At 47.4% G+C, this 24,376-nt stretch overlaps 1 protein-coding gene and 1 long non-coding RNA gene across 5 annotated transcripts in view; one reads left to right on the top strand and one right to left on the bottom strand.

Moving 5' to 3' along the window:
- The window catches only part of RGS9 (regulator of G protein signaling 9), a 68,542-nt gene extending 62,054 nt beyond the window's left edge, over nucleotides 1-6,488 (bottom strand). For all 3 annotated transcript variants that reach the window (XM_077853700.1, XM_077853701.1, XM_077853702.1), the window contains exon 1: nucleotides 6,304-6,488. In XM_077853700.1, coding sequence (XP_077709826.1) covers nucleotides 6,304-6,360 — 57 coding nt within the window. In that variant the 5' untranslated portion in view covers nucleotides 6,361-6,488. The remainder of the gene's footprint in view (nucleotides 1-6,303) is intronic.
- An 11,700-nt stretch (nucleotides 6,489-18,188) lies between these two features.
- On the top strand, nucleotides 18,189-23,622 carry LOC144286780 (uncharacterized). Of its 2 annotated transcripts, XR_013354736.1 has the most exons (3): nucleotides 18,189-18,539; nucleotides 21,122-21,895; nucleotides 22,453-23,622. It is a non-coding gene; the product is annotated as an uncharacterized LOC144286780 (long non-coding RNA). The 2 variants fall into 2 exon arrangements; XR_013354735.1 differs by having other exon boundaries at nucleotides 21,122-23,622.
- The last annotated feature ends 754 nt before the right edge of the window (nucleotides 23,623-24,376 follow it).

Here is a 24,376-nt window from a genome sequence, read left to right as displayed (position 1 = left end):
AATGTCCGTCAACAAATGAATAAGGAAAATGTGGCACAGGCATACAATGGAACACGAGTCAGCCTTTTAAAAAGAAGGAAACTCTGTGACAATAAGTGTGCGACAATAAGGATGAACCCAGAGAACATTTTGCCAAGTGCCATAAGCCAGTCACAGAAGGACTGCATGATCCCACTTACGTGGGGCACCTAAATTCATAGAATCAAAGAGTAGGATGGTGGTGCCAGGGGCTGCGGGAAGGGAAACGGGAGTTGCCAACCAATAAGCATCACATTTCAGCTAACCAAGGTGAATAAGCTCTAGAGATCTGCTGTGCAATATGGCTTGTACACTTCAGAATTTAAGGGGTAGATTCGCACAATAAGTGTTCTTACCATAATAAAACACAATGTTAAAAAGAATGATAGAGAGATTGACCCAGCTGCAGTGGAGGGGAACGGTCATGCTGGGGAGCAAGAATGAGTGCATGTCCATCTGCCCACTTTCCTGGCTCACAGATTGTTCTGGAACAGAAACTATCCATTTCGGGTCCATTCAGAGCTGCCATCCTCGGCCTTCTGCAGTGCCAGGGCCTGACACAGTCTTGGCCACAGGGTCAGCGGAGAGCCTGCCACAGCAAGGGAACAAAGCGGCAAGGCCAGCACTTCCCTGGACATGGGGCCCTGAGGAGCTACAGGTTATGGGGGTCACTCCTTCTGCAGTTCTCAACTAACCATGAGCCTCGGATTTATAGGCCACTCCAGGAAGTGCCCGATTTTCTGACACAAGGACTCAGGCCTCCTCTATTCCCACATTAGCTGCCAGATGAAATCCCATATTTATTCAAAAACTTTTTGGATGAAACAACAATGTTTCATAGAAACAGGGGGCCCAGATATTGAAGAAATAGAAATTGCCTTATGAGTTGGAAATCTGAGTTCCTCGGATAGAAAGTCAGTGGATTGGATTCTTTCTTGTCACATTTTTTTAAAAATCTAGTTATAAAGAGTTTGAAAATAATCTTCAGGGGAGGAATAATGAGAGTTATTTTAAAAACACAATGAGGGGAGTCACATTTCTTTGCAGCAGGTGTGTCACCCTTCACAGAAAAAAAGGGCCGGTGGGAGGAGGGAGCGTTACATGAACCTCGAGGACATTTTGAGGGCGTTCAGCCCAGTGCAATTCCACTCAAGTTTCCTTAGAACTTTCCTCACATAAAGTCCTCTGAGGGGTCTCCCCAGTCACCCAAGGAAACAGTGAGAGCCTCTCACTGGTATGGGCTGAACTGTGTCCCTCAAAACTTACATGTTGAACCCATAATCCCCAGTACCTCAGAATGTGAGTGGTAATTAAGGTAAAATGAGGTCATCAGGTGGATCCTAATCCAATAGGGCTGTGTGCTTATGAGAAGAGGAAATTAGGACGCAGACGCACACGGAGGGAAGGTCGGGTGAGGACACGGGGAGAAGGCGGCTGCCTGCGAGCCAAGGAGAGAGGCCTCAGAGGAAACCAACCTTGCCCACATCTGGTGTTGGGTTTCCAGCCTCCAGAGCTGTGAGGAAAGAAATTCCTGTTGTTTAAGCCACAGGGCCCCCCATAGTTTGTCATGGTGGCCCGAAAAAAAAGAGTAGACTCTGTGTTCTATCATCCAGCCCAAGAGAAAAACCCCTTTGCCCATCGCAGAGAGGAGAGAATCCCAACCATTTCCAAGTTCTCCAGAGAGCCGGCGAGAAGCCATGGCCTTTCTACTCCAAATAGCTGCCAACTGTCACACCTCCCCCTGGTGTCCCGTGGGCGTCCCCGGGAGATGAGGAAGAGGCCGGCCTTCCCCACCCGCAAATGTCAAGCCCACTCCCAACCAGACTCAGCCAACTCTCATTCCCCGGCACGGATAAATGCCGCACAACCAGGCCACCCATGACCCCGTGTTGGGGGACAGTGGCAGGAAGAGGGTGCCGGCCCCACATCTCCTCTCTCAGAAGCCAACGTGCTGCGACGTGACTGCAGGCGTGCCAGGGAACCCCAATATCACAGAGGAGCAGACACGATGGCTCTGATGGCCCCGACAGCCCACCCTGCACGCCCACGCTGCTCCTCACATTAAGGAGCTGTCACTCACTGTGCAAGATCTCTGGGCTAGAATTTTCCTTCCAGCCGGAGAAGGCTCCCAGGGGGATGATAATAATCAGTCCTTCTCTCTACACAAAGATAGGCGGAGTGACCCAGAACCACAGAGTTGTTTTGCTAACAGAGAGAAGGTGCTCCTGCTAACAAGCCTGGCCACACACAGGACAGCTGCCCCCCTGCCACCTCACCCCGCGGTTGCATGCACCCTCCTGAACCCCATACCCTCATCAGTACTCAGTGGTCGTCCCCCAAATCCTCCTCTTCCCATCTTGGTCGAGGCCCGGGAAGCATTCTAGATAGCCCCAGACAATAGCAGCCAACTTCCACGGACTCTGCTTTTTTCCTGAGATGAGTCTTACCTGCCCACTAAATCCTGCCTCGTGGGACCATCGAAGCTCCCCTCTGGACCGTCAGGCTCTGCCTGTCTGGCTTCTGCCTTTCGACAGGCACATCTCCAGCCTCCTGTGTGACCCCCAGCTCAGGGTCCCCAACCACAGCACTACTGACATTTGGGGTCCAGGCCATTCTTCGTTGTAGTGCCAGCTGTCCCGGGCATTGAGGGACGGCGAGCAGCCCCCCTACCTTTACCCACTGGATGCCAGTAGCACCCTCGTCTCCAGATGTGACAACCCCAAATGTCTCCAAATGTTGCCAAACAGTCCCAGGACCTCTCACTTCGGCTGTACAGTCAAATCGCCTGGAAGCTTTTTTTAAAAAAAAAAAAAAAAAAAAAAAAAAAAAAAAAAAACTCCAATGGTTGGGTTCCATTGCGCTTAATTATTCGATTACCTGGTAAGCAAATCAGAAACCCTAAGGATGGGGACTTGATATCAACATACCGTTAAGTGCAGCCAGCATAGAGGAGCACCCGGACCCTCGAATCACAATCATCCTTCAAGCACGTAAACTGACTCATTTTAAAACATCAAACAGCTTCTCCCCAAATGCAGAAAGCATCCAACTCCTCAGCACGACGTCCAAAGCTCCCAGGTCTGGGCTCCTAACATCCATCAACTCTTGCCACCCCAGGCCCTGACATCTCTCCCACACCAGAGTGCTGTTTCACGCATCTGCATTTTGTATCTCCTTGAACAGTCGCTCATCTTCCCATCCTCCTGGCAAAGAAAACTCATTTTCTCATACCTCAACTCAGTTACAACCCCCTCATGACACCTGTCCTGATCCCCCCCACCCCAGGCAGAACTGACCGTCCCCCACTTTGTATGATACGTATATGCATATCTTTGTGTGTGTGTGTATATATATATCTCCTCTCACAAGGTCTACCATGACCTTGGTAACACGTCTCTCCTTATTTATGCATCTGTCTTTCTGGGAGGAAGGGGCCATGTCTTAATCCCTACAGTGTCTCTGGCATCTGGCACAGCGCCTAGCACATCAGTGCACGATTATGTACACATGTTGAATGAAATGACACAAACAAAAAGATACCATACTCTGCCCACACATCCTAATATTTCTGTTTCCGCACTCCCTTCCCGAGCAAAGGCAGATGTCAGGAGCCACACCAGAAAGCATGGCATCTAACCGAAGGCTTCTTCTCCACATGGCACCAAGAGAGTCAATGCCATGGTGTGTCCCAAGAGCAGCAGCAACCGGCACTGGCTGGGATGGTGATCTGGAAATCACAGAGGGGACAGGCCAGCACTAGGACAGGAGCCCACGCATGCTACAGCCATAGGGAGTGGCCCATCGTGTGTCACACACACACACTCTCACACAGTACATGCCATTCCCTCTGCCTAGAACATCCTTCTCTTTCTCTGCCTAGAAACCCCATTTATCCTTGGGTTCTCGGCAACACATCCCCTATGCACTTAAATCAGGCTTTCCCACAGCCCCACTCCACCCCAAGCCCATAGCATAGTATCACATTTGGCAACAGATGACTAGCAGTTCTGTATTTTTCCTGGTTCCATCACTTAGTGGCTATATGGCTGGGGCAAGTCACCTCTCTGACCTTTAATTTCCTCTTCTGTAAATGGTGATGATAATGTTTGTCTTGTGGACCAGATGGGATAATGCACATACGTCCCCGCTATGGGGACACAGCACACTTTATAAATACTCGCTGAATATTTCAATGACTATTCCTTGAGCGGTGAATGACCTGGCACCCATGTCCACATTCCTTTGGTCTGGGTCCTTCTCCAGAAAGCTGGACATCTAGTTCAGCTGGCTCATTGTCAAGGACCCCCGCCTCCCAGAGCAGGGCTCCTGAGTACAGCTCTAAGGAGCTCTGTGACTGACTGGGGGCCCCAGAATACACAACAGGCAGGTCCCTCCCCACAAGGCAAAGGGAAAAAGCCATCCTGGATGTGTGGGCAGGGTCTGTGGGGCAGAGAAGGAAGTGGCTCTGCTCCAGGGGCTGGGGAGAACCAGCCTTCCCAGAGGAGGAGTGGGAAGTTGGCAGGTGAGAAGGGGGAAAAGAGTGTTCCCAGGAGAGGAGCCTGGGTATGTATGAAAGGGCACAGGGTTCCTAGAAAGGTAGGGAGGCTGTCGAGGCCAGATTCCATGTACTGTGGCTGCTTTGTTTTATTTTCCTGGAGAGCAGGCGTAGAAGGCCCGTGGAAGGTAAAGAGATGGAGAGATGAGTGGAAGCAGGATCCCGAGTGGCTGAGCTGAGCAGGTTACACTTTATCCTGCGAACATGAGAAGCCAGTGGAAGGGTTTAGGTTGAGGAGATCGGCATTCGTTTAGGAAAGAAAATCAATGTGTTTATGAAGCATATTGTAGAGGTAGGCAGGCTAGGGGTGGGGTGGGTAGTGGAGGGAGGCTGGAAACCACGACACCAGTCAGAAGGCCAGGTAAAGAGACGAAAATCTCCCAGATAACAGTCACGATGGAAAAGAGTGTCGAGATTCAGAACACAGAATGTCTCCAGACTTGCTCTCTGAGCCTCTCCACAAGCCAGGGCTGCCCCGCTGTCTGGGAGAAGAAGGCAGTGCTGGAAAGATCCTGGAAGATGATTTATGGCTCTCGGATAACAGACACAGATGGTTTCTCCTGCTTTTAGGAACTATAAAGGGGTCTGCAATATAGGCTCAGAGGGTTCTGAGTGAGACAACACTCCACCTCTCTGCTTTATGGACAATCCTCACACCTCTACTACCTGGAATACTTCACAAGCTTCTTGAAGCAGGTAGACCGTGTGTGACCCACTGTGTCCACAGGGTATCCATCCAGGGGGTGCCTGGGACTGTGCAGGTTTTAGCATTGAAAGCCCTGGCCAAATCAGGACAGTCACCAACTACAGCAGTTTGCCAAGCTCCAAGGGCTCAAGGCAGGGCTCTTAACTGTCACAAAGCATTCAGCTAATTCTACTCAACAAGATAAGCCTCAAAAGGCGTCCGCTGCACTGTGAAATATGGCTGTAGATGGAATGAAGAGTGAGCAAGAGATCTGGGACCTAACCTTTGTCCATCCCCCCGACACCAGTCATCTCAAAAGTCCAGTTCGAACCCAACGCATCACCCCACGAGATACATGCCACATCCCAAGCACCCCCCGGAAGGATACCCTGTGTCGCGCCACTTGCTCTGAGAAAGCCTTTGCAATGGAAGGGAGAGGCTCTGAGTTCTGCTGCCCGCACAGACAGACCCGAGATCCACCAATACACACACCTGAACGAGGCATCTAAGGGTGCTGAGAGCAAGGTGTCCCTTTATCCTACAAATCACACCATCTTTGTGCGGTCTCTGGGTACACACCACACACACACACACACACACACACACACACACACTCTTGGGGGTTAGAGAAATGGCAAAAATGTTAATTCGACATCTGGGAGCCCTATGGTAATGCCAGGATCCTCTCTCACACCTGACACAGCCTCGGCCGAGCCGCCTTCTGGCGCCCTCCTCTCCAGAGTAACAGGTTGTCTTGCAGCGGCCAGCGGACCATCGCCCCTGGCTTCAGAGTCTCCGCTACAAACAGGTGCCGTGGACATCTAACCATCAGTCTTTACAACACACGCGAGCGTGCACACACGCACACACGGAGCAAATAAGTCATTTAATGACAGCGAGCAGCACTACCGGCCCCCAGGGGTGCCCTCCACTCCCGGCCCCGCGCCCCGCGCCTCCCCAGCATCTCCGCGCACACTTCCCGGAGTTGGGGCCCCGCGCACCGCGCACCGCGCACCCCGGGCCCAGGCCCCCCGACCGCGCTCACCTTCTGCAGAAATGCCATCCTCGGCCTGTACTGCTGGCCTTGGTGTCGGATCGTCATCCTGGACCCCGCGCCCAGTCGGAGCCAGGACGCCCGCGGCCGGCAGCAGGGGAAGCCCCCGGCGAAGGCGGCCGCCAGCCCCGCACGCGCCGCGGCGTCCCCGGGGGAGGAGGGCGGCCCGGAGCGCGGGGCGGCGGCGGGAGGCGGGAGGCGGGAGGCGGGAGGCGGGAGGCGGGAGGCGGGAGGCGGGAGGCGGGAGGCGGGAGGCGGGAGGCGCCCCTCCAGCCGGCCTCGGCCCCCGCCCCGGCCCCCGCCCCGCCTCGCCCCGCCCCGGGAAAGCCGCGGGGCCCCGCCAGCCAATCAGCGCGCCGCGCCGCGGGCTCATTAGCATGCGCCGCGCTGCGCCGCGCCCACCTGCCGCCAGGGGGCGGGGTCCGACGCCCGGGGGCCCCCGCGGAGCCGCAGGTGAGCCCCGCGGTCCCGGGCGCCGCCGGGGAGGCTCGGTCGCAGACAGCCGGCTTGTCACCTGGGGCAGAGGTGACACAAAGCAGCCACACTGATGAGCGGTGGAAAACGCGGTCTTAACCATCCCAGCTCTGCCACCAGCCGGCTGGGCAACCTTGGGCAAGTTTCGTAAATTCTAAGCCTTAATTTCCTTACCTGGAAGGTAAAAAAATTTGGAATGTCATATCCAACACCCGGGTTGCTACATCACTTAATGGGGAAATGTGTAACAACACAATGCTTGGTCCTCTACTAATGTGTAGCAGTGTTTAGGGAGATAGATCATAAGTGGATTGGTGAGGTATGGAAGGAAGGAAGGAAGGAAGGAAGGAAGGAAGGAAGGAAGGGAGGGAGGGAGGGAGGGAGGGAGGGAGGGAGGGAGACAGGAAAGACACAGTTGCTTCTCGGTCAGTTGCCTGATCTAAGCAAACTTATATTTTCCTTCTCTGGTCCTTAGTAAGAGTTTTCATATCTAGAAAATGAAAAAATGACCTTCCTAAGTAATCAGCAAGACTCTTCGTCTGTGAAGCTTCTTGTTTTTTCATATTAGCTGGATGGCAATCAATTGTGGCAGATAAAATGTTCGAGTTGGAAGTTTGGCTCAAAAAAAATTAAAAATTAAAAATTAAAAAATTAAAAAAAAAGAAGTTTGGCTCAGGAAAGCACACCAATTAGTGTCCCTTCAAAGCAGTGGTTCTTATCCATATTTTTGGTCACACATGTAAGATGAAAGCTATGGACACTGTCTCAGGAAACATGCTCAAGGGCACATGGGTGCACATACGGGTGCACATACAAAACACACACATCTACACAACACTGACTCAAGTTTGCAAACAATTTTAAGGGGTCCATGGCTGGTCCCCTCTGAGAGTGGTCTACAACTCCCTTTTGCTTTCAAGAATCCAGGACCCAAGGTGTCCATCCATGCAGAAGACCAGAGATCCTACAAACCAAACCAGGCCACTGGGAAGTATGTTCCTGGTGTGAACTACAACCCAAGAAAAGTGCTAGAATATCTGTATTTAAATATGACTTTTTTTTTTAATAGAGTGGACCTGAACTTACTTAGGTCCTATTGGACCTGAACTTACTTAGAACACACCCTGGAATATGCTGGAGCAGGTGAACTATGAGTTTCTTTCCACCTTTGATGTTCCTAAGCAGAAAGGAGGAAAACGGCTTTCCTATGTTCAAGGATGAGAAAACTTAAATGATTTAGGAGCAAAAACAGGACAAATACTTGAGATTTTGCTCAATAATAGGCTAGGAGTGACTACACGATGCCTGCCAATCTCTTCATCCCTTCTATTAGGCCCTGCACACTGAGCAACCTTGCTTTGTGGGACCCACCCACCCTGAGCACATTGGACCAGGGATGCTGAGGATGTGACCTGGCAGCTGGTCCCTGCTCAGGCTGTGGCCATGATATGGATCTGAAAAGCTTAGATGAGATTGCTTGATTATTACCTTCACAAATGTCATCTTGAGTCAGAGAGAAGTCAAGTCAGGGCCGGAAGAAGCTGAGGCCAAGTTCAAGGTGAAGTTTTAAGGAAACAAACGAAAGTTGAGTAGAGGACGGCCCATTGGAAAAAAGAAGCAAAGAAACTAAACAGGCTTTAGGAGCAGAGAAGGGGCCATGAAGCTGACAGAGAAGTCTCTAGGGCTAACCTGACTCCCTGCCTTTCCAAGGGCACATGAATCTCCACAAATCCTCTTACATATCTTGAGTCTTTGCTTCTTGCAACCGGAGAGGCTTAAATATGTAATGTGGTGTCAAAACTTGAGAGACAATGTCCTGAAAGAAAAGAATATATTTAATTCACCTATTCATTTAAACAACAAACTATTGCAGGCCAGGCCTTGTGCCAGAGCAGAATATGATCCAGTCCCCGTTAAGGAGCTCATGGGGTAATGGGGGAGAACTTGAACAAAAAATATGTTATAAACCAAATCTATATATAATGGCAGTCCAGTCAATGCAACACAGAATTTTGTAGAAGGGTACTTTATGCAGCCTGAGTAGAAGAGATCAGAGAGACTTCCTAGAAAAAGAGTCCTAAAAGAAAAAGGGGTCACTGCCGGAACATCAGACTACAGCCAAAGAATAGGCAAAGAGGCAAGGATTAGCATAGTTTGAGGAGGGTGGCAAGGAATGCATTGGACACAAGGTCACGGGAGACTGGGAAAAGGGAAGTGGGCATGAATCAGAAAATAGTTGGCTTTGGGTCAGGGATTAAATAGAGAGGGGAAGAGAGGGGCATGAAGGAACTTTCTGGAGTGATAGAAATGTTCTATATCTTAACAGGAATAGTGGTAACACAGGTAAATAAGATTGTCAAAACTCATCCAACTGTACTCTTAAAATTGGGTCATGATATGGTCTATAAACCATACCTCAATAAAAGGATGGACTCTCAAAAGCAAATATTATCTTGCAAAATGGTAGAGGGACATGGTACAAAAATCAGCTCCTCCCATGACTCAGTCAGGTAAGTGAACATTCCATCATCATCATCGTCACCGTTGTCACCAGTGTCATCAAAGTCCTCCTCCTCATTAACAAAGAGGTGTTGTTCAGGGCCTAAATTGGGATCATGTTGCCCTGGATACCATTCAATATGATCTACATGGACCTGAACCTTGTCCCCTGTAGGATAAACCTTATCCAGGCACAATGGTCATCCCTATGGCAGTGTCCCTTAAAAGCCAGGTCTAAGGTCACCTCCCAGTAAAATGTCCCTGGCCAGCTCAACAGTTTACCTCAGTTCACTGTTCTAAGTGCTGAGGAGATAAGACTTTAGAAAGCCATGCTCCCAGCTCCCAGATCAGGAAAGGAGTCAGAATGTTAAATAGTTTATTCCCACATGATGGATATATCATATCACTTCCAGGTAAAGACATCATGAAGGTTCTTCTCAGAGGTGGGGCAGGGTTAAGGTAACCCCTAAAAGATGTCAAGGCACCCAGAGAATGACAAACATGGAAACCACTGCTATTATCCAGGAGCACCTGGGTGGCTTGGTTGGTTAAGCATCTGCCTTCAGCTCAGGTCATAATCCCAGGACCCTGGGATCTAGCCTGGCATCCATGGGGCTCCCCGCTCAGCGGGGAGCTTGCTTCTCCCTCTTCCTTTGCTGCTCCTCTTGCTTGTCCTCTGCCAAATAAATAAATAAAATATTTTTTGAAAACACACACACACAAAGAAAGAAACCACTGTTACTATCCAGACAAAAAGGGCTGGGAGGCCAGAGCCCCACTGGAAGGGCTGCCTTGCAGAGCTGTCATCTTAGAGGGACACAGCCATTGCTAGATAGGATGCCAGAAGAATACTCTGACTTGCTCCCTCCTGATGCCTCCCATTGCTCAGTTCTGACCAGAAACCAGGGGGCAGCGGAGCCTGGATGATGCATCCTGTTGGGGTCAGCCTGCTGGGGTCAGCCTCCTGGAGCACAAAGCCATGCAAACGAGGGCAAAGGACTCAGAGGTGGGAGGGACATGGGGTAGGTAAACTGTGAAATAGCAGCATGAAATGCTAAATGTCTTTGATAACACAGAAGCCCAGAGGCTAGTTCTCGGAGTTGATCCTGTGTCCTCCAGTTGATCCTGTGCCCCTTACCCCCAGAGTTGATCCTATGTCCCCCAGTAACAGCCCCTCCCCTACCTGCACAGATGTCTCCCTGACTCAGACAGAAATCATGTTGAACTCATCTGACTTCCTGGCCAACTACCCCTTGTTTGCATTTCATATAATTTTGTCTTGTTTGAATTTGTTATGAGGATTGCATTTGCAATCCTACCAAATCATTTAGAGAAAAAACATCTTACATGCATGAATGTTTCTTCCTAGCACCTGCTAGAGAGGCAATAGCTCATGAAAATATATTCTGTAGGGAAACCAGAGGCCCTTCTTTTCCCACAGTGAGCCTACCAGACCAGCCAGATAGAATCTTTCTGTGCACCCATTGGTCAGCTCTGGTTCAGTAATAAAGCGAAGTGTGGGTGAGACACACACCCCCTTCTCTCTGTACTTTCACCTTCAACACAAAGAAACTATTTTAGACCTCAGCAAGCTGGCCACACCTGGTGGCTCTGGCTGTTTGATTGGGGAGAGTGGAAGAAAAAGACTTGGAACCTTTGTGGAAGGTTCCCTGCCTCTTCCACATCCAGGGATTGCTCAGAAATTATCTTGGCCCATTAGAAGCCATCAAAAGTACAATATATCATGAAGTACATTCCTATGAAAACCCTATTCTTTATCTTTTTTATCCTAAATTACATTGTTTGGATACACCCAGAGATCATACCTTTCACATGGATCACCAGAGATAAACAGGTAAACAGTACAAAACCACATCTTGCTTGGTCCCCCCCCCTTCCTTCCAACTCTTTGGGGCACACGGCTGTCTATCTATGGACCGGGTCATGCTGGAACTTAAGAATGACATCTGCTACTTTCTGGTAAAGGGTGCTATTACTTTACATTACAGTAAATTTGGAACTGTGGAGTTTTTAAAAATGACATTAAGAGAAAAGGCACTTTTCACAACTCGAAGTAGGCTTTGGTTTTAAGACAGTGTTGGGGCTAAGGGGAGGTGTGAAGGCCTCAAGGCACAAGATGTGTGTTCTGGGCCCTGCTCTATTTCTCATAGGATGTGTGACTTTTTTTAGGCAGATTTATTGAGGTGCAATTGACACACACCAAAAAGCACCGTATTTAAAATATACAATTTTATAAGTTATATACCATATATGTGAAACCACACCTATGATCAAGTAGGGGACATACCCAAAACCCCCAGAGGTTGCCTTTGCGACCCCCCTCCCTGCCATCCCTAGGCAACCACCCTTTCTGTCACTATGAATTAGTTGGATCAAATCACCTAATCTCTGATCAAGTCACCTAATCTCTCTGATTCACTAGTTTCTTATTAGTAATAAGAAAGCATCAGATTTGATGAATTCAGAAGTCCTCTCCTAATTTTAAAATCCTATGACTTTAGTATTCTAAGTAGAATAAAAAGCTCCATCAGCCCCAAGGCTGGCAGAGTGAGATTTAGTGCTCCCTGCAAAGCAACACCCCTCAGAACCTAAACCAGCCACCCCAACAATGGGATTCCAAGTAACAGACATTCAAAAGTGCAGAATGCCCATAGGATGTCACTCATATATGGAATTTAAGAAACAAAACAGATGAACGTAGGGTAAGGAAAGGAAAAACAAAAATTAAGATGAAAACAGAGAAGGAGGGCAGCCCAGTTGGCTCAGCGGTTTAGCGCCGCCTTCGGCCCAGGGCGTGATCCTAGAGACCCGGGATCGAGTCCCACGTCGGGCTCCCTGCATGGAGCCTGCTTCTCCTGCCTCTCTCTCTCTCTCTCTCTCTCTCTCTCCTCCCTCTCTCCCTCTCTCTCTCTGTGTCTCTCATGAATAAATAAATAAAATCTTAAAAAAAAAACAGAGAAGGAGGCACACCATAAGAGACTCTTAATCATAGGAAACAAACTGAGGGTTGCTGGAAGGGAGATGGGTGGGGGGATGGGGTAACTGGGTGATGAGCTTTAAGGAGGACACATGATGTGATAAGCACTGGATGTCAGATGCAGCTGATGCATCACTAAATTCTACCCCTGAAACTAATAATACACTGTTAACTAAATTGAATTTAAATTAAAAAAAAAAAAACTAAAAAAAAGTGCTGAGGGCCACCATCTACATACCCCAGCCATTCCTGTCACAAGTGATCAAGAGGGGTGGGGATGAGAGGCAAGAAAGACCCCAGGAAAATGCACCACTCGGCACTCCCCAGTAGTCTTGGATTCACTGAAACCCTCTTCTGTTGTCAGACATGCCAGGCCCATCCTGTGAGGATGCTGAAACCGCCTGCACGCCAGCCCCCCAGTTCCTCTACTGACACTTGGACTATCCCCCTGCCTGTGCAGGTGGCTCGGGCACCACAGCCCAGGTGCCCAGCCCCTCTTCCTGCTGCCAGCAGCCATCACCGTCTTTCTTGAAGAGACCAGAGGGCAGCAGAGAGCAAATGTCTTTTTCCAGGCTTTCCAAAACAAGGGATTTTTCAAAATCCGGGCCCCTTCTGCTTTCCCCTTGGTTTCCCCAGGAACTACAATGCCTGAAAGGGTATGAGAAGACAGCCCACAAAGAAAATAAAAACATTAACCCCTGCAAGAATATCTTTTAGCCTCTATAATTTCCACTTTTTTCAGATATTGCATTTGAAAACTACTTCACCCCTGTTCATTTCTCTTTGCTCCCAGGTGTGCGTCTAAAAATGCTTTCTCTCCCTTCTTTCCTTCTTCTCTTTCTCTCTAGTTAGATAGAGAGACAAAGAGAGATAGAGGCAGAGAGATGTCTGGATACATCACCTGAACCGTGGAAAAGCCTTTTCTGCTTTCCCTCTCTCTGTTTCTCTTTGGCAGCCAGTCCTTCTGGGTTCAAACCTGAGGCCACTTTACAGATACCAGACTTGGTGTTTTGTGAAAAGTACAAAACCTTCAAACAGGAAGGAATGAGGAGTGGCTGCTAGTGAGTATGGAGTTTCTTTTTGGGTGATGAAAATGTTCTGAAATTAGACAGCTGGTGATGGTTGCATGACCTCGCGAATTTACTAAAACTGCTGAACCGTACACTCCAGAAGGCAACATTTATGGTACGTGAATTATACCTCAATTTTTAAAAGTGCAAACCCAGAGAATTAATTTTCCCAAGCCATTGGCTATTAGAACGTGCCTCCCTTTCTCAAAAAGTTTTAGTGGCTCTCATTCACCTCCCTCATAAAGTTCATTCTTTCAGGGTCAGGCCCAATCTGATTTTTCAAACCATGGTTTCACTGCTCCTCAACATGAGGGTCCTTTTCTAGCCGGGCCTGAAATTTGCTTTTTCTCCAGCATGTCGTGGACTTTTTTCACCATTATGTCTTTTCTCTTGCCAGTCATTCTGCTGATAATCCCTTTGTGCGTGTATTTGACAAATGAAAGGCTCTCTGCTGCCTTCCATCAGAATCCAGATCAACTTGCACCATCCATCAAAGGGGATGCGTCCCTGCTCCTCACTCCTTCCTGGTTGAGTCTATACCATGTATTTTCCACTCATGACTTTGGGTTGTAGATAATTGAGGATTATCTTATATCCCCCAACTCATCAATGAGTTTCACCAAGAATAAGGGCAGCCGGTGCCTTGTAAGTAGTGGTTTCTCGATTTGGATTTTGGTTTTGGTTTTGGCAGGAGGTCGATCTGATTTGTGGCATTGCCAATATCTGTGGTGTAAATGCTTGTACTGATGTGACATTAGTGACCGCATATATACTGGATGGGAGTCGGAAGTCCTTCTCTGGTGTAGCACCAAAGAGTGCTAAGGATTAGCAAAATCTGAATTGGGGCATAGTTAGGTAAGGAGGAATTAGTGAAACCACTACAGACACATAGAGATGGATGGAAATTAAAATGGGCACACTGGGGCAGCCCGGGTGGCTCAGCGGTTTAGCGCCGCCTTCAGCCCAGGGCCTGATCCTGGAGACCCGGGATCGAGTCCCACATCGGGCTCCCTGCGTGGAGCCTGCTTCTCCCTCTGCCTGTGTCTCTCTGCCTCTCCTTCTCTCTGTGTCCCTCATGAATAAATAAATAAAATCTTTTAAAAAAAATAAATAAAATGGGCACACTAATGCTTCAGCAAAGTTTGACTTAAACTTTTTTTTCTCTTCCTCATTTTTAAAGCCTCCTGCTCCCCTTCAATTATTTTTCTGTGGAATCTTTTCTTCCAGGAACTTGGTGTCGATATTGACATCCTATTGACCTCAATGTATACTTGGTAATGAGACTCAAATGGCTGGCATCACCGGCACTAGTGATGACACCACCTTGAAGATGTGACCAACCCAGCTGGCATTACGGACTGGATTCCTATGGAAACTGCCCAGATCCTGTATTTTTCTATAAAAGCCTTCAGCTTTTTACCCCAAGTGGGTCTGCAGTTTTGAAGGCATTAGCCTGCTATGCCCTCCTTTGCCAGGCAAAGTAATAAAACTATCCTTCCTCTTTATCTCCAAACTCTGTGTTACATTTCAGCTCCAGAGCACAGAGGTCAGTTTTCAGACTCAGTGGGAAAACTTTCTAGCAATTAGAATTGTGCATACACTAAATAGGTTATCTCTTGGACCGGGAAACTGAGTGTCATTGGAGTGTTCATAGTTTACATGACCATGATCTAAGATGAGATCTACATCACATTTAGTAGTAAACTATATAAATCTGTCCATCTCTTCCAACTCTAAGACTTTTTGGGTCTCCAAGGCCATATGACAGAGAAATGGATTTTGCTATAACTCATCCAGCGTTACCATCAGAGATTAGGCAATTACCCATCAGAAAGTTTTCCTGGGGGCAGCCCGGGTGGCTCAGCGGTTTAGCACCTGCTTTCAGCCCAGGGTGTGACCCTGGAGACCCAGGATCGAGTCCCACATCAGGCTCCCTATGTGGAGCCTGCTTCTCCCTCTGCCTGTGTCTCTGCCTCTCTCTGTCACTCATGAATAAATAAATTTTTTAAAAAAGAAAGTTTTCCTGGCTGACCTCATCTACCCTCTCCCTATAACCTAATGAAGCCTTCCCCTCTTAAGCTCCCTCTCCACTTTGCATTATCTGTGTGAATTTTGCATACGAGTATTGGATTTACAGGGTGGTATCTAATATCCTGAGAGTGGATTTGATCTCTCTCAAGGCAATGCTCATTTCTCCCAACCATCTCCAAGGAAAGAGATGCATTCTAAGTCAGGAAAAGGAAACAATAATTCCCAAAGTCCACCTTAGGTACCAGTCTACTGCTGGAACTCATTTGCCTGCTATATGAGAACAAGTCTCTGGCCAAGATAAAATGGAATCTGTAATCCCCAGGAATCAGGCCATTTTTTGTAAGAAAAGTTTTCTAGCTTCATGTGGCTTTCTCTACTTCCATTTTATCATCTAGCATTTATTACATTTTCAGTAACTATTCCTACTTTCTGTGCTCTGTGTTGGAGAATATTCAGTTTTGTCCAACTAAGCCTTTCTCGAGCACCATGGCTGGGAGTGGGATGCTGTGTTAAACACCTATGGTATGAGGATGAATAAAGATACAGTCCTCCCTTTAGGGTATTTCCGATGGGAAAGAAAGATATAATTCTAGGATCACGTAGAACATGATATTGCGAATCCGAGAGGCAAAAGGAAGAGTAAAAAAGGGAATGGCGGTAAGGGCTTGCTCAGAGGCAAACAGTGATAATAGTTGTCCATAACCAGCATTAGTACACCTGCTTCATTCATTAATTCCCACCACAACCCTATGAAGCAGATGTCTATCATTAATATCCCCATTCAACAAATAAGTAAGTGAGACTCAGAGAAGGTAAAAAACAAGCTGAAGTCCATGCACTTACTAAGCAGCAGAACCAGGCCTGGGAACCTGGCAGCCAGGCTCTGACTTTGTATCTTACTGCCCGGCCATGCTGGGCTATCCTGATTAGCCAGAACTGGGTCATGTGCCCACCCCAGAAGTAGACTGAGGCTTAGGTGGTTTCCCCCCAGAAAAAAAAAATCATAGTGTCAAAACCAGAAAAAAAAAAGAAAACTGGTTATTGGGCAAGGAAAATCAGCAGTTGTCCACTGCAGAATCATTTCAGGAGTGCAGCTCTTCCTCTTGGATTCTCTGCTTGGGATAAATTTTCCATAGATGGTATCTCACTGGGTGGAACCTAAAACACATTAAATTGCTCTTGATATAGGATGCCAGGTAGTTTTTCAACAGGATTGCATATTTACATTCTGTTTGCCAGAATAAACCTATCTCACCACATCCTTATTTGTGTTAGATGCTATTATGTTTAAACCTAGATAATTCTGGGGCACCTGGGTGGCTCAGTTAGGCATCTGCCTTGGGATTGGGTTGTGATCGCATTGTGATCTCTGGGTCCTGGGATCAGACGCGGGCGGGGTGCCCTGCCCAGCAGGGAGTCTGCTTCTCCCTCTCACCTTGGCCCTTCCCACTGCTAGTGTGCAACCAAGCTCTCTCTCTCTCCCTCTCAAATAAATGAGTAAAATCTTTTGTAAGAATAAAAATAAAATAGGGGCACCTGGGTGGCTCAGTGGTTGAGTGTCTGCCTTCAGCTCAGATCATGATCTGAGATCCTGGGATCGAGTTCCCCATCAGGTTCCCCGCGGGGAGGCAGCTTCTCCTTCTGCCTATGTCTCTGCCTCTGTGTTTGTGTCTCTCATGAATAAATAAAATCTTAAAAAATAAAATAAACCTAGACAATTCTGATTTTATTAGATTCTGTATTTATATTTGCATCATCTTCCCTTTCTCCTTTCTAGAGCAGAAACTCTAAGTAAGAGAGCATATAAAAGTTGATTCAACACCAAGCTCTGAATCATCAGATGAGCCAGTTAGGGACCCTGGGGGTGGGGAAGGACAGGTGTGCCCAATGATCCCTGCAGTGTTAGGGGACAAAGGGCTGGGTCTTAGAGAAGAGAGAAGCAGGAGGTCTAGCCCCCGCCTGGGGTTCAAATTCAAAAGGTACTTCCTATGTAAAACCTTTCTAAAAAAATCATTTATGGTCCCTTCACCCGTGTTATCATATTAAAGGTAGATTTCATGCCAACAAAAAAGGTATGTGTGTATCCATAATAATAATAATAATAATGATAATGATAAACAGCTAGAGGGATGCCTCGGAGGCTCAGTGGTTGAGTGTCTGCCTTTGGCTCAGGGCTTGACCCCGGGCTGGAGATCCAGTCTGTGTCCCTGCCTCTCTCTGTGTGTCCCTGCCTCTCTCTCTGTGTTTCTCATGAATAAATAAATAAAATCTTAAAATAAAATAATAAAATAAATAAATAAATAAATAAATAAATAAAATAAAATAAAATAAAATAAAAATAAAAAACAGCTAGAGGGGCACCTGGCTGGCTCATTCAGTAGAACATGACACTCTTGATCTCGGGGTTGTGAGCTCAAGCCCCACCTTGGGCATAGAGCTTACTCTTAAAAATAAATAAATAAAAATAAAGCGCATTCTTTAAAAGAGAAAAAAAAAATCAGCTAGAAAACTGTTGAGACATTCCGGGGTGCCTCATTATGAAGCCCATATCTCCATTTTTCTAAATCGTGAGGATAACTCTATCAGTAATGCTGCCGGATGCACACGTCAAAAGGACCAGTAGGGTGCCCCCACAGACACAGATCAGGGCTCCACCGCGCGGGGCCGGCGCCCCCTTTTCCTTCCCGCCAAACCGCGGCCAGGCGACCAGACCATAGAGGCAAGGAGACCTCCAAGGTCCTAGAGAGGAAACGCGACTCTCGGAGGAGGGACTTCCGCCGGGGGCCACTTCCGGTTCTGCTCCGCCCGCCGGAGCGGGAAGCGGTGTTCCCCGATGGCCGCTCTCGGGCTCCCGGCTCTGCGGAGGCGAGCGAGGTGGGCGCGGGCCCCAGAAGGCGGGGCGCCAGCTCGGAGGGACCCTCACCCCGCGGAGCTGGGGGGCTTCCCGGAGCGGCCACCCTGAAGCCGTGGCGCCGGGGCCTCTGTCCCCGAGTGATGCCTCGGGATGAGCCCCTCGGAGACCCGGAGCCGTGGGCTTGTGCCCTTGGGATGACTTCTCGAGGCCTTCGCGGTGAAGTTCAGGGCCCGATCCCGCCTACGTGAGACCACGACCTCCTTGTCCACTTAAAACAGGCTGGTAACGGGAACAGAAGCAGGTGCCTTAGTAGTTCATCGTGTCCGGGTCGGGGAGACGGGAGTCGGGTCCCGCCGGGAGGCACGGCGGCCGGGAGGAGGGGCAGGTGCCGGCTGGAGGGGCGTGAGTGCCCGCCCTGCGGGAGGGGAGGGGGAAGGCTCAGAACATCCCCCTACGCTCGCCGCGGCGGGTTCCTGGTCTCCCTGCCACCCACAGACTGCCTGAGCACTTGAACTCCATTGTCCTCGATTTTATTTTTATTCGTATACTTAAAAAAAAAAAAAAAAAAAAGGTTTTGTTTATTCCTGAGAGAGAGAGAGAGGCAGAGACACAGGCAGAGGGAGAAGCAGGCCCCATGCAGGGAGCCCGACGTGGGACTCCATCCCGGGTCTCCAGGATCACACCCTGGGCTCAAGGCGGACGCTCGATCATTGAGCCGCCCAGGTGCCCCTCTCCTGGGTGTTTTGTTTTGTTTTGCTTTTTAATTTATTTTTTATTGGTGTTCACTTTGCCAACACATAGCATAACACCCAGTGCTCATCCCATCAAGTGCCCCCCTCAGTGCCAGTCACCCGGTCACCCCCACCTCCCTTTCTACCACCCCTAGTTCGTTTCCCAGAGTTAGGAGTCTCTCATTTCTGTCTCCCTTTCTGACATTTCCCACTCATTTTTTCCTCCTTTCCCCTTTATTCCCTTTCACTATTTTTTATATTCCCCAAATGAATGAGACCATATAATGTTTGTCCTTCCGATTGACTCTTTTGACTCTTTTCACTCAGCATAATACCCTCCAGTTCCATCCATGTCGAAGCAAATGGTGGGTATTTGTCGTTTCTAATGGCTGAGGAATATTCCGTTGTATATATAGACCACATCTTCTTTATCCATTCATCTTTCGATTGTCCTGGGTTTTTTTTTTTTTTATTTTTTTTGAATTTTTATTTATTTATGATAGTCACACAGAGAGAGAGAGACAGACACAGTCAGAGGGAGAAGCAGGCTCCATGCACCGGGAGCCCGACGTGGGATTCGATCCCGGGACTCCAGGATCGCGCCCCCGGCCAAAGGCAGGCGCTAAACTGCTGCACCAGCCAGGGATCCCCCCTGTCTTGGGTTTTAAGGCGAGGATAGCGTCTGCCTTCAGGCCCGCCCTGTGTTGACCTTAGGGGGTTGGGAGTGGGATGGGTTCTTTGGTGAAGCAGATTCACCTTTGCTGCTGTCTTAGAAGATCGTGTTGTGGAATATTTCACATAAAGCTTTTTTTTTTTTTTTTTTTTTTTTTAATTCATAGAGACACAGACAGAGGGAGAATCAGGCTCCACGCAGGGAGCCCGATTGGGATTCGATCCCGAGACCCCAGGATGTCGCGCCCCAGGCTGCAGGCGGCGTTAAACCGCCACACCACTGGGGCTGCCCTCACTTAAAGCTTTTACCATGATGTGCTTACCATCATGGGCAGGTTCAGTGTTGGATTTGGAGTAGGGTCAATTGGCACAGTTACTAGTAAAAACACTGAACTGTTCTGAAAAGTGCTGCAGTAATGGATTAATTCATCTGACTTTGTTTAGCCCCCTGTTTCTCAAGCATTTTGATCACAGAGATTTTTGAGTAACACCCTATTAATAGCTCTCCAGTGGAGGGGGGGGGGGTGTTTTCTTTTTGTTTTGTTTTGTTTTGTTTTGTTTTGTTTTTCCCAGAACACATTTTGGGAAATACTGACAGATCATTCACTTGGACACAGACCTGCTCAGAAGGCACTCCCCCTTCTCAAATTTCAGAAGTACTTTTTTTTTTTTTTTTTTTTTAATCATCTCACTGGATTTTAGGAAGGCTAGTTGGTGTTTGAGAAAATGGTCCATAATTAACAAGTATTGCAAACCATGTAACATTTGGAAAAGGAAGTAAACCCTCTTTGGCTTTCCTCCTACGTAGGTCATGGACAGTGAATAATATCTCAATATTATTGAGCAAAATACTGTCAATATATAGTTATAAAACAATGGGAATAATTTAAGGGGGGAAAAAAAAGCCCGTGAATTGTTCCTAGTGAAAATTCTACAGTTAAGCCACCTTAATGACAAACTGAGGAAATTTGTTCATGGACTCCTAGAAGGACCTACTTTAAATAGAATGTAGCTAAAAACCATTTAAGAGAGTTGTATGTATGACATTAAGTGACATTCACTGGAAACTTGCAGTAACATAGAATAAAATGTAATACAAGGGTTGTCTTGAACTTTGCTCAGGATTACTTAGTTACTGAAGTTACTGAATAAGCTCTTAATGAGGTAGTTTCATGTATTTGGCACAAACTTCTGTCAGATAGAGCTTTGAAGTAACTTCCTAGGACATTACTGAATTTGCAATTTCGAGCAAAACCTGCCTAAAGATGAGGGTAAAAATAGGTTGGAGTGCCCTGGCTCCATTGTGTAGGGCCAGAAACCTAGTTTCACTAGTTTGCACAGAGATAAGCAGGCTTCAGGACACAGACTAATGCTCACCAAACTCAAAAGGGACTGATGTATAAACCTAGAGTGTGAGTGAATTCCTTTCTAGTGAAAAATAATAATTTTCAGTCATCTGGATGATTTTATTTGCCAACAGGGTGTACCTTCCTGAAAGAAGATCTACGTGGGGGACCAGACTGTTACACTAGGGTGTGTTGTATGGAAGACAACTAGCATGAAATCAACAAGAAGAATGCTAGCCAAGTTTAATGGCATCAGGTGTCTTCGCTCCACAGATAAACCTATCAGAATGGCTAGATATTTATTTCCATGGGTAAAAGGCACTCTCTCCCATGGTGCTAGAGGCAAGATAAAAATTTGTCTTTTTGAATATCCCTTTCAGAGACTCTCTTCCCATATTCTTTATCAAGCTAGAGTACAAAGCAATTAACTTGGTTTAAGCTCTTCTGTTAACAGCTTCTCTCCAGCTGTCCCTCCTTGAAGTTGCACCCTGGTCACCGAGTTAGGATTTGAGGTCCTTTCAAATAGCCTCTTTGTCCTTTCTCTTGATGATTGAGATTTCATTCTATATATTTGATCTCTTTCTAAAGTTTAAGTATTGGGACACCTGGGTGGCTCAGTGGTTCAGCATTTGCCTTTGTCACAGGTCGTGACGCAGGGTTCTGGGATCAAGTTCCGCATCGGGCTCCACGCAGGGAGCTTGCTTCTCCCTCTGCCTGTGTCTCTGCCTCTCTGTGTCTCTCATGAATAAATAAATAAATTCTTTTTTTAAAAAAAGGCTCCCTTTGAAGTTTAAGTGTCTATTGGCCCTGTTGTTGGTTCGAAGCCTTGGGAGCTTCCTGGGTGAAATCTGAAACTGTTCTCCATACACAGCGCAAGGAGGGACCAAAGGCAAAGCGCAGATTGCCAGGTAATAAGCAAGGCTTGTCATGGGTGGTGGTAAGATGAGTAAATTGCATCCACCCACCAGAGTCTTAAAAACTATTCAGAAGCCTTAATGGGGATGATCGGTCATGTGTACTGTCCAGATGATCTCAACACACATTGCTGTCTCAAGGTTACATCCTTGAAAATGGCTCCCACCATGGGAACAGAAGGCAGAATGTATACTCTAAGGGTGAGGGACCCAATTGCGCAGGTCCAGCCTGAGGGTCAACTGGTAATCAGTGTCCTCTTGATGATTTCCTCCAACACCCATTTAACCCATCCAAGAACCAAAACCTGTGTTTATCTATTTACTCAACTTTCCTTTATGACACTACTTGATGTTAAGACTAACTGCATATACTTTTCTAATCAGATAAGACCCTTCAACTCCATTAGGTACAGAGTCAAAATTCCATTTGCCCATTGTTGCAATATAGCTATAATTATTTAGATAGCTCTTAGGTATTTTCTCCCATTTCTAATGATAAATTCCAGTAGTGACTGGCTTTCTGTATATTTTATATGTGCTTCAAACAACAGCTGTCATTTATCTACATTGGTCATAACATACTTGAAGAGTGGCCCTAAAGAGCATCTCCAGGAATTTGAAGAGCTGGTTTTTGGGGTTTGACCTCAACAGTACCCATCTGACAAATGAATACTCAAAAAGGACCCAAGAACCTAGGATCCTAGGATCCCCATCCTCCACCTGAGCAAGAGAAGGGTGGAAAAAGACGACTGTTGGGGGCAGAAATGCAACCAGGAAAATAACACCAGGCAAGAGATCTTATGTCAGCGCTTTAGAACATTCTCATACCAGGTGATGCCAACAATCTATGAGATTTTGAGCAGGCTCCAAGAGCTCTTTTATGAAAGGCTGAATCCAGACATTCACGTGGAAAAGCAGATACTGGAGCTGCTCACACCACAATAGTTCCTGATTATTTTCCAAGAGGATGCCAGACTCCTGTGGAAACCTCACCCACCGAGTGCAGAGGGTGCTGCAATTGTTTTAGAAGCTCTTGGGGAGATAGTGGGGTAAGAGGCAGGAGGTTTGGGCATGTGGAGAGTTGGGGAATGGGGATGCAGAAGGCTGGGACCACCAAGCTACAACAAGATGCGCAGTCCTAGCAGTGGGAGGAGATGCTAAGATGGTCTCTGCCAGGCTGGACTAAAAATACTGGTCACTGATCTCACTCCCTCAGAGCTTACCCTACATCTTACTGCCCTTGGAAATGAGTGAAGATTTGTCTTTGTCCAGGTTCCTGGCACAAAACCCTTGTAATCTCAGCAGTGTTGAGTGTCTTTTGGATGCTGAAGAGATGGCTGGTGGCTGGAGGCCCTGAGGGCTGATACCTAGAAAGACCAAGGCTTGACTAGAAGGTTGGAAGCTTCAGCCCCATCCCCTGACCTCTACGGAGGGGAGAGGGGCTAGAGTTAGTCACGTATATCCAATGATTTGAACAATCATGCCTACATAATGAAACCTCCATAAAAACCTGTAAACAATGGGTTCAGGAAGCTTCAGGGTTGGTGAACACATCCAGGTTCTGGGAGGGTGGCTCACCCTGAGAGAGCTTAGAAGTTCCAAACACACCACCCACCCTCCTGTACTTTCCCCTGTGCATCTCTGCCACTTGGCTGTTCCTAAATTGTATCCATTCAAATCAACTGGTAATAGTGAATAAAGTACTTTTGTGAGTTCTGTGAGTTGGTCTAGTGAGTTACTGAACCATGTGCATGGGGTGCTGTGGATTTACAGCCAGTCATCAGAAGTCCTGGTGACCTGGGACTTACACTGGCATCTAAAGTAGGGGCTGTCTTGTAGGACTGAGCCTTAAATGTGTGGAGTCTGACGCTAACTTCAGGCAGTGTCAGAACTGAATTGAATTGTTAGACACCTAGTTGGTGTCAGAAAACTGGGGAACTGATTGGTGTCAGGAAAGGAAACATAAAACAAAAAGCCCTCATTCATGAATATAGATGCAAAATCTTCAGTAAAGTATTAGCAAATAAAATCAAGCATCCAGGGGCACCTGGATGGCTCAGTTAAGCATCTGCCTTCAGCTCAGGTCATGATCTCTGGGTCCTGGGATTGAGCCCCAGGTTGGGCTCTCTGCTCAGTGGAGAGCCTGCTGCTCCCTCTCCCTCTGCCTCTCCACCACCTCCCCACACTTTTGCTCTGTCTCTCTCTCAAAATCTTTAGAAATAAATACATAAAGTCAATCTTAAAAAAATAAAAAATCCAACTAGGGTTTATTCCAGGAATGCTAGGATGATTCGATATTCTAAAAATCAAGGTAATTGATCACAGTAGAAAAAAATTCATAAAACTACAGCTTGTTATGCTTCACTTTATCATACTTCACAGATACTGTGTTTTACAAACTGAAGCTTTGTGGCAATCTTGAATCAAGTGAATCTGTCAGCTCCATTTTTCTAATGCCATCTGCTCGCTTCATGT

Source organism: Canis aureus, chromosome 16, assembly GCF_053574225.1.
Source record: "Canis aureus isolate CA01 chromosome 16, VMU_Caureus_v.1.0, whole genome shotgun sequence".
Lineage (NCBI taxonomy): Eukaryota > Metazoa > Chordata > Mammalia > Carnivora > Canidae > Canis > Canis aureus.
Note: the sequence above shows the minus strand (reverse complement) of the source record. Positions and strands in the feature narration are given on the sequence as shown.